The following is a 16,411-nucleotide window of genomic DNA, read 5'->3' as shown; positions in this document are numbered from 1 at the left end:
GGTTTTATGTAAAATAGTGACATTCAGGTCAATGCCCTGCACAACTTGCATTACTCACATAAGCATTGCTTGTAAAAAATAGGGTTTGCTTTGTTTTAAATGACAGGGCCCTAGAATGACCTTATCAACAAATGTAATTGTATATATTTAAGCTTTCATGGTTAAGGTAGGCTATAGATTTATGTATAATAAGTAATGAGACCAGTCTTGTGTACAACTGCTGTAAATGGTGAGAGTACATAAAGGTAAAAACAATCAGCAAAAATTAGCCATTTTGGCCGATGTCTGAATCACCCTAATTGGCTGATTTAATCGGCCACTCGATTAATCGGTCGAGTGTGCTTAGAAAATGTACACGATCAACACCGTTTCTAGAAGAGTGCTGCTGTGAGTGTGGCGTCGGCGTCCACAGGGGACCCCATCTTCTCTTTAAAGTGCAATTTTTTTACTTGTGTATTTCTGTGTTGCATGTTGTAAAACACACTCGGCATCATTCTCTACCAATTATTAAAATGACCACATTTCATCGACATCTTCGTGTTGTGATGTGATGAAATAACTTTGAAAGACTTGTTAACCTTCCTCTTCTTTCTTTGGCTGTTCTATATCGGCCCTCTGCCTCGTACCTCTTCATACTGTTTCCTCTGTCTACCATAGCCCCCCCCCCCACTCCCCCAATCTTTCTCTTTTCACTTTTAATTTCGGCTTCTTTACCATTACTCCCCAAAAGACCCCTTTCTCAGCCCTCGCCATGAAATGGTAGCTGCGGGGTTGTCAGTGCGGTTTCTCGTTTCGGCTGATCCTATTTCAAAGGGACTAAGAGTTCCAGCATTATAGGCCAAGCTCTTCTACTCTCCGGTCCTAACTCACCACATACTGGAAGGGGAGAGACAGACACCGAGAATGAGTACTTCTTTATTCCATTAGAGGACAGATGTGTTTCTAATATCATTCTTGCCTCACACATTTCTCTGCTTTCCTCTGGTATAAAAAGCCCTCCGAGGTCATCATATAGCATGTCAGAATTATGTTTCTCCTTTTTAAAAAATGTGCTTCCATCTTTTAGAGGACCGCTATTAATGGAGAAAGAAGTGGACTTGTTAAGTTATCCACTGTCATGCGGCTGAGCCTGCTTTGGTTTATTTTTTTTCACGCCCATCAGTGTGTCCACTGCCTTGCTAGAATAACAATTATTTTGTTGCTTGTGGCATGAACACTGACTAATTCCAGGAATTGCACAAGCCATGCTTTTGTCACCTAGGAAAATGAATTCACTAGACATGGAAGTTCTGTGTTGTGTCCTTCAGAGACGTGTCATTAGGAATGTCCCCTTCACGCCACACTTCTCCCCTTCCCCTGATCTGCCTTCCCTGCTTTCTTTTTTTACTTCCAAGATCCTGCAGTGCTTTCCTTTCTCCTTTCGATTGCAAACTGTCTCAGAGGAGCCATCCCATCCCATCACCACCACTCCATGTTCCTTGCGATATGTCTTTTGTCGTTTGCATTAAAAGAAAAAAAATTCTGTTTTCCTCATATATATATATATATATATATATATATATATATATATATATATATATATATATATATATATATATACATACACACACACCATCTGTTCACACACAAGGCAATGATATATTGTACAGGCTGCTAATCAAATCAAAGTGAACTGTAGACGTCAAGTTATTGCAGCCATAAACCATTAAAAACCGAACTGTCTCGGGAATCGTATGTTCCGCCAAAGTCGGTGTTATGAGCAAATTTGCTTGTGAGAGAGGGAGAAACAGCATGTATGGACAAATGGCTGTTTATGATGGAAACATTCCATAGTGGGTCAAAGCCCCTTGCAGGTGGCAACAATTAACTGTAATTTTTTTTCAGATTGTAATGATCCATAATTTACCCGTATACCCCCTTACAGCTCCTTTCACTCAGAAGAAAGAGGTTTGCATGGAGCTTTGATTGGGTGCACATTTTATGCCATGTTCTGGTCTTTAAGTGAGATTGTTCGGAGGGGGCCGCGATGGTTATGGACACACGAGATAGAAAGGAAGCACACAAAACACCCTTCGGTTCCCATTATTGCTCATCCACAGCATACTTCTTTTCTCTCAACAACAGTCTCCTCTTCCTGTCCCATCTTCACCTCTTTGTCTCGCTGCCACGGCAGCTTTTAAACATGCAAGCCTGTCCACCATCTTAGGGATCGCTCATACGCACAGTCACACTCTCGGGCAATCGTACATCTGCCTAGCACTCCTCCTTGGCCACCAGCGTATCGGTCATTTTGTTTTGTCTCTTTAGCAAATCATTTCAGAAATCAGTCCACTAATGGGGAAAAAAAAGAGAAAAACAGTCATATATAGGGAAGGCAAGAGATGACAGACGGTGCACATTTGCAAGTGGCGGGTGCTTTTTATTTCGCATATCTCTCACTTCTGCTTTCCCCACCTTCTACTATTCTAGTCACCTGAGAGGATTTAAATAAATCCATACAACATAAGATATAAAAGCAATGCATGAAATGCATTTTGAAAAGTGCATCCCTAGTAACAATTTTGCTTATAGTGGGGGTCTCTTCTTGAAAAATGCGGTGGCACTGTATTTTAATACGTGACCTTGTATTTATATTCAGAGTATATACTGTATGCAGCATTAAATACAACGTGCGCTCTCGCTCTCTTACTGTGTAAAAAAAAAAAAGCCACAGAGGTGGGCAGCTTTTACAGCTTTTAAAATGATCTAATTGTTGTTGGGTTTTTTTCTATAATTGCTTTTGTTTGGTACAGAATTTCATGCACATGCCTTTCTTTAAATTTATAGTTTGTATACTCGAATATTAATTGAATCTCATTGATTTCTGTCCTCAAACAACTATCTATAAAGTCATTCATTCATTCATCTTCCGTACCGCTTGATCCTCACTAGGGTCGCGGGGGGTGCTGGAGCCCATCCCAGCCGTCTCCGGGCAGTAGGCGGGGGACACCCTGAATCGGTTGCCAGCCAATCGCAGGGCACTATCTATAAAGTATTCTACTTAAATAACATTTTTAATAATAATTTTAAAAATACTTGAGTGTATTAATATATATATATTTTTAATCTTACATTTTAAGAACACGTTTCCAGAATTATAACTTACGCTGCAACATAACAATAGAACTGCAGTTATATATTACAAATCACTGAATGCGTCATATATTTCTACCAATCAGCAACCAATTAATGTTTCCCAACATCCAGCTCCTTAGCCTTGTTTATCTTGTCATGTCCGATTGTGTTTTCATCTACCTCGTCAATTTTGGGGATAATTTCTGAGAGGCAGTGAGAGTGCACATTTGATGGAAAACAAATCGTGTTTATTTTATTGCCTCACTGACCGGTATCATATAGTCCTTGTTCACTTGGTGTTCAGTGTGTTAATATATGAAATGTGTGCTAAAATACCTGCTCCTGATGTAAAGTGCCTTGAGATGACTTGTTTGTGTCTGTTGCGCCGCATAAATGAGATTGAATTGACTTGACTATACTCATTATGTAGTGCGTTTTGATCGCTTGGAAAGTGTATGAACAAAAATGTATAAATAAACTGTTGCCTTAATTGGTTATTATTATGTGACCGGATTTTGGTGTGTCAGTGTGGGTTCAGTTCTCACTCAGTGTTGGTGTGAATTGAGAGTGTTGAATGGTCTGTTGTCTCTATATGTGCACTGGGACTGACTGGCAAGGTGCTCCTTAGTCAGTTGGAATACACTCCAGCCGCTTATCACCCTCAGCAGGGTATGCAGTGTTGAAAATAGATGGATGAATGCATTTTTTAAAAGTGGGATTTCTTTTTTGTTATTGTTCAACGTGATCTGACTGAAATGGCAAATTGATTTAACAGCATTAAAAGATAGTTCTTCATACAGTGTTGATATTGTTTGTCTTCATTCAAAATCCTGTAAAGAGTCCTTGTTTTCACCTTTCAGTAACATGTTTTTTTTTCTTTTTGGACAGATAAAGATGAGCCGAGCAGTTACACCTGCACCACATGCAAGCAGCCCTTCACCAGCGCCTGGTTCCTTCTCCAGCATGCTCAGAACACCCACGGTTTCCGCATCTATTTGGAGAGTGAGCCAGGCAGTCCGCTCACCCCTCGTGTAGCTGCGGCTCCCGGGATGGGGGGTGAGTGTGCCTCATCCCAGCCTGCACTTCATGCTGTGCACCTGGCTGAAGGCAGTCCTTACAGCCTGCTGCGAATGCCGGGGTCTGGGTCCGGACGAGATTCAGTATCGACTCCTCGAGAGGGCCGTTATCCCCGGACCCCACCCCTGTTCAGCCCGCCCCCACGTCATCACCTCAGTCCCGATGACCTGGCCCTGGCAACCCACCATCCTAGCGCCTTTGACAGGGTGATGAGGCTTAATTCAATACCACTTGAACCTCCCCCAAATATGGACTTCTCCAGAAGGCTCCGTGAACTGGCTGGAAATGCCACAGGAGCCTCACCTCCTCTCTCCCCTAATCGGCCCAACCCTATGCAACGGATTCTTCAACCATTCCAGCCAGGTTCAAAGCCTCCATTTTCGGCAACTCCGCCTCTTTCCACCTCTCAGTCACCTTCTGGCTCGAGGACTACCCCCAATGCCGCATCCAACGCAGCTCAGCCCGGCACGCCGTTGAAGGCAAAGTCTTGTGAGTTCTGTGGGAAGACTTTCAAGTTCCAGAGTAACCTTATTGTGCACAGACGTAGCCACACAGGTGAAAAGCCATTCAAGTGTCATCTGTGTAACCACGCATGCACCCAGGCAAGTAAGCTAAAACGACACATGAAGACACACTGTCAGAACAAGTCTTTGGTGCTTAATACCAAGTCAGAAGATGGTCTTTCGACGGCCAGCTCCCCTGAACCTGGTACCAGTGAGCTGATGGGCAGTGCCACTGATGCTCTCAAGTCAGTCGTGGCAAAGTTCAAGAGTGGGAACAATGGTCTGATGGCCGAAAATGGGGAAGAAGTGGAGGATGAGGATGATGATGATGAGGAGGAGGAGGAACAGGAGGAAGAGGAAGAAGAGGAGGAAGAGGAAGAAGAGGATGAAGAGGGTGAGGAGGAGGAGGAGATGGACGGTAAGCCTGTGGTTAGAGATCTCGAAGACGAGAGGAACGACTATCGCTTCAGCCTCAGGTTAGAAGGGGCTCGCCACCACCAGAACAGCGTGGCCCTGCATCCTCGGCGACGGAGCTCCTCGCAGGAGCCCGCTGATGAGGATTCAGCATTGGAGTCAAACCGAGCAGATCATGTGACCACGACGGCAATTAATGGTCTGGGACCTTTACCCGCAGATGGTCTATCCAGAAAGTTGTTGGGTGGAGGCATTAGCCCAGGCTCCCTGAGTCCTCTGTCGAAACGTATCAAGGTGGAAAAGGATCTAGATCCCCATACGCCCACTATCGCAAACTCAGAAAACGTCTATTCCCAGTGGCTAGCAGGCTATGCTGCCTCGCGACAACTCAAGGACCCCTTCATCAACTTTACAGGTGGAGATTCCAGACAATCGCCCTTTGCCTCTTCATCCGAGCACTCGTCCGAGAATGGTAGCTTGCGCTTCTCGACTCCGCCCGGTGAGCTCGACGGCGAACGGGCCGCTTCGGGACGCAGTGGCACGGGCAGCGGGGCCAGCACACCCCACGGTGGCAGCGGAAACGGGAGGCCGAGCTCCAAGGACGGCCGCCGCAGTGACACGTGTGAGTTTTGCGGGAAGGTTTTCAAGAACTGCAGTAACTTGACAGTGCACCGACGCAGTCACACCGGAGAGCGACCCTACAAGTGTGAGCTGTGCAGCTACGCCTGCGCCCAGAGCTCCAAGCTCACGCGCCACATGAAAACCCACGGACAAATGGGAAAAGACGTTTACAAATGTGAAATATGCCACATGCCTTTCAGTGTCTACAGTACTCTCGAGAAACACATGAAGAAGTGGCACAGTGACCGTCCTTTAGCGAACAACATTAAGACTGAGTAGGCAAAGAACAGCATGCTGTCCGCTTTCTCTTTCAGCTCCTTTGGCTAAAATGCAACCCTGGCTACGTAGCCAATACACGAATGGAATGGACTACAGGGTCAGACAACAGTACACAGTACAGCCCTGTTATCGTTCCCAAACACTGGGGCAATACTCTCGTATGAAACAAAACAAACGAAAAAACATTTTGAGCCTTTCTATTGTGCAATAATTTACACCTTTTATATCTTTTTTTTGTAACTGGACAGCATGCTTGGTGTGTTCATGGCTACTCTAGAACTATCAGTGACTGGTGGGTTTGGTTGTACTCGTGTTGCTGTTGATCCTTTTATGATTTAGCCATCATATTTGAACTCTCGCTGCAGAAAGTACGTGCTCTTTTTACATATCATGTACAGTTTCGTTCCCAGGCAGATTGGAACAGTGTCATATTATTCAAACGTCAAGAAAAAGCAGGGTTACATTTAAAACTGATCTTTTTGAATGATTTTCCATGCAAGATAGACATAAAATACCTATATGTACATAAATATATATACAAGGATTGGGCTGCCTATGAAATGCTAGGCACGAGCACCGTGACTTATTTCTTTTACAAACAATGAAATTAATACTATGGTGTAAAATGACAACAAAGAGTGCCTTGGATATTTTACCTGCATTAGTTAATCCTCCTTTTGCTATAAGCTCGGCGTTTCAGATGTAGATGATTACAGGACATTTTGCGCACATACGGAATAAACAGGTCCTTGCATCAAGCACCTATACAACCCTGTCGTGTTTTGGCTGAGCAGAGCATAAAGAAACCAGCTGAAAAAAAAAATATCCTGTTTATTTCTGGTCAATCATTTATCTGCCTGACTGTATATTTTCATTCTTCAGATTGTAATTCTGTTTACTGGCATGTAACATGCTCAAGAGGTTTGTGGAGGTTGTGTATCGTACTGAGAGGGTACTCTGATGAGTTGTTTCAACCAACGTGAAGCTCTTAATTTTCCAGAGTGTGAAAATGTGTGTGTGTGTGTGTGTGTTTGCGCGTGCGTGTGTGTGTGTGTGTGCGTGTGTGCGCGTGCGTGTGTGCGTGTTTAACTAACACAGTTTTTTAGTGTCACCCGGGCAGTCTGTGTAGCCAACATCAACTTGAAAACCACAGAGTCGATTTTAGTTTTTTTAAATGTTTTTATGACTATTATTTTTTTGTCATCGGGCAGATTTGGATTTTGATGATGGTGATGATAGTTGATGTGGGTCGGGTTTATCGCAAGGGAATGGGAATTACCGGTTGTCTCTGCAATTTAAACATTCTATGCTCTCTGAACTGTCTTGACAGCATTAAATTTGAGCATTTTTAGAAACTCATATTGGCAACAAATGTCCAGATTTAAAATCTTTACCTTCCTCCACACACACGCACACACACACATAGGCACACACACGCATACGCACACACACACACACAAACACACACACACACACAGTATTTGTCTTCTTTTTCAAACACTTGTTTTAACAATTTTTTATTGGAGTATTTCCTCTCACCACCTTGCCATTTTTTAAAATGATTATAGCACTTGTCACTCTGCCTACAGTCTGTATCTGTCTCTCTAATCGGAGGTACAGTCGGTTGAGTATAAAATGAGGACCAGATTGCGTATCTGGGATGATTTGCGTGCACTGTTCTGTTCCCCCAGTTTACAAGTGGATGCTCAAGGGAAAAACTTGGCTCTTGTGCTGACCTTTGCAGTAACTGTGTGGTGTCCTTAAAAAAACTAGAAATAACTAAACTAAACCTGAAAAGAAGAAGAAAAAAACAAGAAGAAAAAAATCTAATTAAAATCTTTGCTATATATGTTTTGAGAGGGAAACCTCAGTTTGGTTAAATTGGGTGTCAGTGCAGATAATGCCAATGAAATCCCCTGCATGATACTAACCCTAAAAATACACCCTTCAATACAGAAAAACGTAATTTTTCTTTTTTTTTCTTTTTTGTTTTGTTTTGATTTTAACGAACTAAATTACATGTCAGTACATGTCATTGTCTTTTGGGGGAGGAGTTTTATTTAAATTGTATTTTTGATTTGTGATGTTGATTCTCTTTCTTGTCTTGTTGACATTCACGACTTGATCACTATGTATTGAATTGTAATGAACATGTATCTTTTTTGCCTTTACTGTACACAAGTCTTCAGGTTGAACAAAATACTTTGCATCGGGGGGGGGGAAGATATTTGAAAAATAAATATATCGAGAGAACTTAAAACTCATAGGAAGATGCACACTCATGTAAGTTCCTAAGTTCAAAATACATTAATGGTTGACTTTTTTTGTATTTAGAATTGCATTTGAAATTAATGTTCACTTAGTGTAGGCACTTATAGTATTTATGTTGGAGCCTGTATTTTTAATGGTTTTGCCTGTACTCTTTAAAGGTTTCAATGTACCCTTTTTTTCTGTAGTGAAAAAAAAATCCCAACAAGCTGCCTCCGTATATTTTCTTAATTTGGCAGGATAATATAGTGTGAATAATTTGTATGCTTGAAAATAAGATCGTTTTTCCAAACTAAAATGTGGTGGTGTTCTTCAAGGGTGAGAGGTCATATGATGACTTTTTCAGGCAGTCCTGGACTTACCACAATGAGGTAAAAACAGGTGGTTGTACATATTCTTTTTCGTTTTTCTTTCGATGTTTGTTTCCTGCCATTTTATATGCAGTACTACAAGCGATTGTTGGGTTTTATTGTTAGCCGACTTTTTACTGTCCTGCAGCATGTACCACCTGAAAACATTCCAGCTGTTGATGAAAAATAATGTTTTTGTTCATATGCAATCAGTCCATCTGAAATCTGAATTTTTCTTTTGCTGAATTTTTATTTTTGTTATTTTGAATTTATTTCCTGTTGTAATTTGACTTTGCCAAAACAACCACAGTGATTGATTTACATAGGGTACATGTCATACCATATGGAAGTTATAGTGTCAATATGAGAGAATGACAGAAAGAGGTTTACAACCTGTTTTTATAGCAGATGGTACTGATGCACATTCATGTTGAAGTCTGACAACAGTCTGTGCACTCGTATCTGCTATCAAGTGAACTTGAAGTTGACATTGGTTGACATTATTTATTATGACTGCACACCCGCATTCAGTATATGCTCTGTTCAGAACAGCAAAATGTGTCCGTTTGTTGACCACCGCCCACTCCCACTTCCTTTGTGATGAATTCTGTTGGCTTGGCTTCTCTCTTTGATGACCAAAGGTCACAGATCAACATTTAAGAGTTCCTGGTCAGCATAAAAATGTTGTCATTATTTTTCAGTTATGGAAATGCCACTTTCTTCAGCTGTTGCCTGCATTTTTCCTCGTCACTCAGCCATTTTGTCTTGGGAAAAAAATAAAACGTATGACATACATCTGTGATTATGACGTGTTACTGTTCTTCATATATGCGAGTGCGTATGTGTGCGAGTGTGTATATATACAGTATATACACACACACACGAGCATATATATATGAATATACACACACAAAGTATAAGCCTCATCTTCCCACTATCGCATTGAAATTCAAGAAACCATAAATATAATTCACATAACATCATCTGGAACAGTTCAGAATCAAGGTTCATCTAACAAAAGAAAAATACTAAAGATGTGACTAAAATACATCTTACGCACCAGAGATGCTTTATGATTAAATGTATTCATCTGTGCGGACTGCTTCAGACATATTTTCTGAGTTGAACCTGGCGGTCACAGCTGACTTTGGGCAGAAGATGTGGTACACCCTGAACTGGTTGCCGGCCAATTGTAGAGACCAAACAACCACTCACATTGACAATCATACCTCGGAACAAACTAGGGTATTCACTTCGGCTACCATGCTAGTGTTTGGAATTTGGGAGGAAACCGGAGTACCCGGAGAAAACCCACACAGCCGTGGACATGACTCCACACAGGATGGAGCCTGGTCCTCTGTTCTGTGAGGCAGATGAATCAACCTGTCGTCACTCTTCCACCTATCCTAAGAAATATTTTCAAAATTAAAAAGTTCTTAAACAATAATTCTCAGGTCAGAACTTAAACATTAATCAGATCCTATAAATAAAACAACAAAAAACTTCTTATTGCATAACATTTGGTACCAAGCACAAACACCAGAACAAATGCCAAAAAATGCCATAAAGGCTCCTTAAAAATAGTCAGACACAGACTTTGAAGTGTTGTGAGACCAATATTGGTAATTCACTCAAAATTGTGTCAACTATTCTGGTCTGTTGTGACACTAACAAATTTTACTCAGGAGACAAGGAGAATTAAAGCGACTTGGGTAAGTCAAAGCGCTATTTTAGGGTTTTTTTTCTCACCATATTAGATGGTAGAAATTGTACTTTACATTGAATTTACATCGCTAAATTCCAGTTTGTCACTACTGTTAGGACCGTCAGCCAGTCCATCATCATTACTTTAACCACACTTTGTGAATCATTAAATTGCGGCTATTTTTTAACATTTTATTTTTAGAGTTTTAAAATATTTATGAAACAAATTATTACAGTTCATCACCACTATTATAAGACTGTCGTCTTTTTTTTCTTCGCGAAACTTTCATTGCGAACGTACATACAACGTCACACGTGGGGTGGTTTAATGAAAACAATGTGGGACAATGGCATTGCGATCTGTGGGACAAAGACGTCTACAACACAGCCAGTTTCCTAAACAGGCTGGGACCGAGACAAAAAGGGATCAGAATTGGAGAAAGGGGAGTGAGAAAGTTGTCATATCTGATGACTGTATTGACTTGTTTACATGGCTGTTGAACTGTCTTCCAAGATAGCATTTAGCAACCAACACAACCATCAGTCACCAGATTGACTAGCAATCTATTTTTTTCTGCCCGAGAAGCCACTCCTCCTCTACCTTTGAAGAAACTCCACCGCACAAACACATGTGAGACATGCGGCATGTGTTTCAGGAAGTCGTCAGTGAAACAGTAAGTCAGTGACGGACTAAGAAGGTCCATGAGTATTGACCAGTTTAGTAACGATTCCAGTGACGACTTGCATGTATCCTTCCAAATTGTTGTACAGGTATAATTTAAATATCATCCAACTGGGAGGCACAACTATGAAGGGGGCACATGAACAACTAGGGGAGTAGTATGTGACTTGTTGGCCCCATTTAAAGACAATCAAAGGAGCTGCTTTGACGAACCATGCTTGAATTTGATTGTGACCACTCCCACAACATGGCAGCCCTTCCTTTCGCAGATTTGCTGGCCGGCACTTGTCTGCCAAATAAACATAATGGAGTCTAACCCACCTCCGCACAGCTAAGCCAGGCGTTGCGCAGCATTTGTGCTGGTCACAAAAATTTAGCCCTGTGCACAGATTACGACAAAAATGAGTAGTAAAATTGAGTTTTTGCTCCTTTCTGTTTTGGAAACATTTCGGGTATAACAGTGCTGTTCACATGGAGCACCATTCATTCATTCATTCATCTTCCGAGCCGCTTGGTCCTCACTAGGGTCGCGGGGGTGCTGGAGCCTATCCCAGCTGTCTTCGGGCAGTAGGCGGGGGACACCCTGAATCAGTTGCCAGCCAATCGCAGGGCACACAGAAACGAACAACCATCCGCACTCACACTCACACCTAGGGACAATTCAGAGTGTTCAATCAGCCTACCACGCATATTTTTGGAATGTGGGAGGAAACCGGAGCACCCGGAGAAAACCCACGCAGGCCCGGGGAGAACATGCAAACTCCACACAGGGAGGCCGGAGCTGGAATCGAACCCGGTACCTCTGCACTGTGAAGCAGACGACATGGAGCACCAGAAAAGCATAAAGTGGCAATATGTCATATATGCAAAGAAGTTGCTTGTCCGCCACCTCTTATCCTCCTCCAAATCCTGCTGCCAGATTCTTTTTGCATTATTTCTTACATGAGCAAGCTACCGGTATTCAAAATGTGAGTAGACGCGAAGCCAGCGATGTTGTATTTTACCCATGAGTGTCCAATGAAATCCATTTCCATTTCTTATCCATTTCTTATGAAATCCTTCAAACTCCTCATGAAAAGAGGCCGCTCTCATGTGGCTCTTTCAAGTTACCTAAGTATATTTCATCCTGTTTCTTCCCCTATCAGCTCTCATCTTTGTCCTGCCTGCTGTCCTTCCACACCACATTTTCAGCTTGTTTTCTTGTCTCGGCGCACAACATGTGCCCGTCCATTTTATTTTTTGATATTCCGTATTCAACTTTATAAATATCTTCCCGTGTCCAAATCCCTTTTCTTCCAATCTTCCCTCCCCTTCCTGCTGAGGCACCGGAGGGCAATGTGACAGAGTAATCACTCTTCTTGTCCTAGCCATGGTGCTGTTTGCCTAGCAGGGCCAGATTAAAGTTCACAGATAGAAAGAGGTTCCTGCTTAGGCCAGGTGTTGACAGTTAAGATAAAGCAGAGTTGTAAGGAAGTGGGGCTGGTCGGGTGGGTGTTGGGAGAGGAATTGTTAGCTTGTGTGTTCTCCCGCACCCTCCCCATCTTCCAAGTTCAATGTCAAGAGACCAACAATGGCCAGCTCACAAATCCGAAAGCAGTAACAACATATATAGCAGACATATTTGGCACTTCTAATCCATACGTAAACAGATTATGAACAGAAACTCTTTTTTTTTGACTGAGGAAAATCAGTAAACGTTACACTGCTTTTTGGCTGCTCTTATAGGGGCCACATATAGGTTTGTGTTGGTTCCTGTAGGTAACTGAGGGTACCGGTATACTGTAGTTCACAAACATTATGGAAGATATAGCGACCATCCTCCCGCTTTTGCTCTCACTTACTCTCCAACTTTATTCCTGCGTCCTGACTTGCCTGTGTGTGTAAAAAGCAAGGTTGGTCTCTCAAGCATAGCTGAGGAAATCCTGTCCAGGAGAAACCCTGTATGTTGAATCCCCTCTCTAATCCTCATAATATGACCCTAGTCCTCATTTGCTGCTCTTCTGATTACCCCCATTCTTCTTCCTCTAGTTTTAGACTCCTTTTGGACTTCCTTTTCTCGCAAACACTCAAAAAGCAAGGCTGAAGGGAAGAGATGGAGAGGCAGACTGCAGCTGTGCGGTCGAGCAGTGAAGAGGGGGCCTCGTCCCGACTCCTCGGCACAATATGAAAGCACTAATCACCCAGGACAGCTGACACTCAGTGCCACACACACTCACACACACACACACACCCATGCAAGCACACATCTGAAGATTGCACTAGGCCAGGGTGTAAGAGAGGAGCTCTGCCCAGACTGGCCCAGCAAGAAAACAAAGTCTGTGTTTTGTCTATAGGCAGTAACGCTTCGGGGCTGAAATGTTTTCACCCAAATGTGCACCTACACTCATACAGTATACGTAGTAACAAACACATTCACATGAGACTAAACTTTACATACGTTGCTGGCAAACTTGATCAACGTTAAACTACAACAGCAATAAGTTCAATGTCATATAATGCAGATCTGGGACAGAAACATAATCAAGCAGACATGCAGGCACACACACACACACACACCCACACACACGTGCATACACAAAAGTGTCTTCGGGAATGTGACCTTTCCCCAAAAGCCTCCCTTTCCTGCCCTGGCTCCCCTCCCCCTCTGGCTGTGTGAAGACTGAGGAGGTCAAGGGTCAGGTTTTGGGGGGCTTGAGATTAGGTTTCACATGACTGAGCACCTTTGTTGGGGCAGGCCAGCAGAAAGGAAACGTCCAGGAGGGTAGCTGTGTCTGTCTGAGGAGAGCGAGAAAGGGGGAGGGCGAAAGACGAGACAGGGGGCTGGATGGATGGATGGCTGAACTTGAAGTTTGCCAAGGCTGAAGTTGAAGTGCAAGGAAGGAGATGTTGAGAAGGAGGTGGCCGAAAAGATGGTTAACGGAAGGATAAAAAAAGATCCGGGAAAGTATCACTTGCATTCCTCACCATGGAGCTCAGTTTGCTCTGGCTCCTTTATGTCTCTTGAACACTGCCTCACTTTCCCTCGCTGCCTATGTGGCTTCTGTGACAAGACTGCAGTCAGCCAGTGTCCTCAAACGCTACCGGCATCATTGATCTCCCACATGACCACACAGTGAGAAGAAAGCCTCCGCCAAAATAGTAAACTGGATCACAGCAGGAAAAAAAAATCCCTCTCTTCCACCACCCTAACATTGCCGTGGTTGAGACAATAAGTGCTTTAACTTTGATCTGGATTTCCTTTCCTGTAAGGATCATTCAAATATACGTGTAGGGTATTTCAACACCTCAGAAAAGAAGAGAAGGGTAAGATTTTAACGAGTTGCAACAGTTTCAACTAAATGAGTCACAGAGGTGGGACTGGTATTGCTGATGGCTTCCAGATAAGGTGAAAACTTTGACCTCGTACTGAAAGAGAAGGACAAGGGGTGGAGGTTTCAGGGTGAAGGAATGTCTTGAATATGTGCTGACCATAATTGACAGAACAATTTTCATTTCATGCGCAATCAAAATTCGGCCGTGGGGTATTATTCTTAATTTTGATATTTTGGCAAGCTTTTCCGGTGCAAGAGTACTAGCGCATGTGTGTGCTAGTTAGCACAGGATCTCTGAGGAGCCTTATTTTTCAAATAGTACACCAAAGAAATTATGTAAAAAAATTACAAGTATATTTTTGGAGTACTTAAAGGGCATTAGGAAATAGACTTTTTAAGGACATGCATACGGTGAACCCCAGTTTATCATGGTGGATACGAGTCACAGGATTTGAGAAAGGATAGAATTGATTGCGAATTTTTAAGACTTTGGTAAAACCTATGATTGACTTGCCTCGACTTTGACTTGAAGTAATAACTTGGCATGTCATTTTGTTTACAGTTGAAAATTTGTATTTGCAGTTATAAAATTTTTTTGCAGAAAAGGGATTTTCGCTTCATTCATGCAAACCTGACAATCACATCTGCTATGATCAGGAAAGTTACCGTTCTATGCAAACATGCTAAAAGCCCAGTTCATAATTTTTTTTAAGTGTGTGTGTGTGTGTGCGTGTGTGTGTGTATGTATAAATGTAAGGTAAGGGCCAACAGGTGAAGACAATCAGGGCGTGACTGTCACAGGTGGAAGAGCAAGTGATCTGAAACGAGAGGACAATCATTCTTTCAAAATAAAACAGCAAGTGACCAGACAAACACCAACAACACTCACCGCGGTCTAACACTGACAACTACAAATGAAATGTGCATGCAGTGCTTCACCTAGACTTATTTGTACAACTGTATGCCCTACACAGTGGCATTTTTGAGACAGAATATAATGCGGAAAACACTGCAGAGAAATGAATGTATTCAACTGAGGTGGCCTGAACAAGTGACAATATAAAATGACTGCCCGTGGTTTCACTTATCCTGACGAGTAAGCGGCATTGTTAATCCATAGATACACTGTATGCTGTAGCGCCTATTGAAGCGCCACCATTAAAATGTCATCTTTTGTGCCAGCTCCATGACAAAGCTGACTGCATGGAGCCTGCATATTTTTTATTTGCTAATCACAGTATGTGAAACATAACCATTCATAAGAAAGAGGACAATTTTAATGTGTTTTACTCTCGACTGAGTCGGTGGTTCTCAATGAGCCCTCGACTAATTGTGTGTAAGCTCCCATTGAATATGATTATGCGTGTGATTGTTTAATTCTGAATACAGAGCAGTCACATCACCCCAATTTTTAAGAGGCACCACATTATCTCAATTTTATGTTTTATTTTAACTCGTCCTCTTGACACCATGCCTTTTCTTTTATTCCAAAGGAGTTTTAGAAGTTATAGATCACATGAATTTGAAAGGATTTATTTTGGTCTCTTTTTATGTTTTGACAGTTATGCTTAGCACATTAAATAAAACCGCATCATCTGCAAAAAGCAGAAATGTAATACTGAGGCATCCAAACACAAGACCTCCAACACCTCGGTTGCGCTTAGAAATTCTGTCCATAAAGGTCACAAACTGTACTGTTAAAAAAGGTCAACCTTGGCTGTGAGAATACATCGATGCTATTGTTGTCTTCAGATTCAGACTTGGATTCATATTTTGGACTCGGAACAGCTCTGCCCCTTGTCGTCATGGTTATATAGGGCACCCTGGAGTAGAGGAGCTTGTGGTGAGCAGTAGTATCTCATTCTCATGCTGGGGTGAGAAAGCTTGCTGCAGTTTTTCCAGTAGAACCGACAAAAGCATGACCTTCCTATTACCCCGCGACCACAACCTACCAGCTTTTTGTGATTACAGATGATGATAATTTTAATGTCATTCATTGCAGTTTAAACTCTATGCTTCAGTAGATCTGGAATCTGTCAAAATATCACACTAGCATATCATGAAATAAAAGGTTACAGTACGGCACGT

The 16,411-nt window shown here is 42.3% G+C and overlaps 2 protein-coding genes across 2 annotated transcripts in view; both read left to right on the top strand.

The window, feature by feature from the left end:
* Positions 1-9,421, top strand: part of LOC127613352 (B-cell lymphoma/leukemia 11A-like) — a 39,231-nt gene extending 29,810 nt beyond the window's left edge. The window contains exon 3 of the mRNA XM_052084363.1: positions 4,003-9,421. Coding sequence (XP_051940323.1) covers positions 4,003-6,008 — 2,006 coding nt within the window. The 3' untranslated portion in view covers positions 6,009-9,421. The remainder of the gene's footprint in view (positions 1-4,002) is intronic.
* LOC127613356 (transmembrane channel-like protein 7) overlaps positions 1-16,411 on the top strand; it is a 249,308-nt gene that overhangs the window by 42,339 nt on the left and 190,558 nt on the right. The window lies entirely within an intron of this gene.

Source organism: Hippocampus zosterae, chromosome 13 (genome assembly GCF_025434085.1).
Source record: "Hippocampus zosterae strain Florida chromosome 13, ASM2543408v3, whole genome shotgun sequence".
NCBI lineage: Eukaryota > Metazoa > Chordata > Actinopteri > Syngnathiformes > Syngnathidae > Hippocampus > Hippocampus zosterae.
The sequence above is the reverse complement of the archived record's forward strand: the minus strand, read 5'-3'. Positions and strand labels throughout refer to the sequence as shown.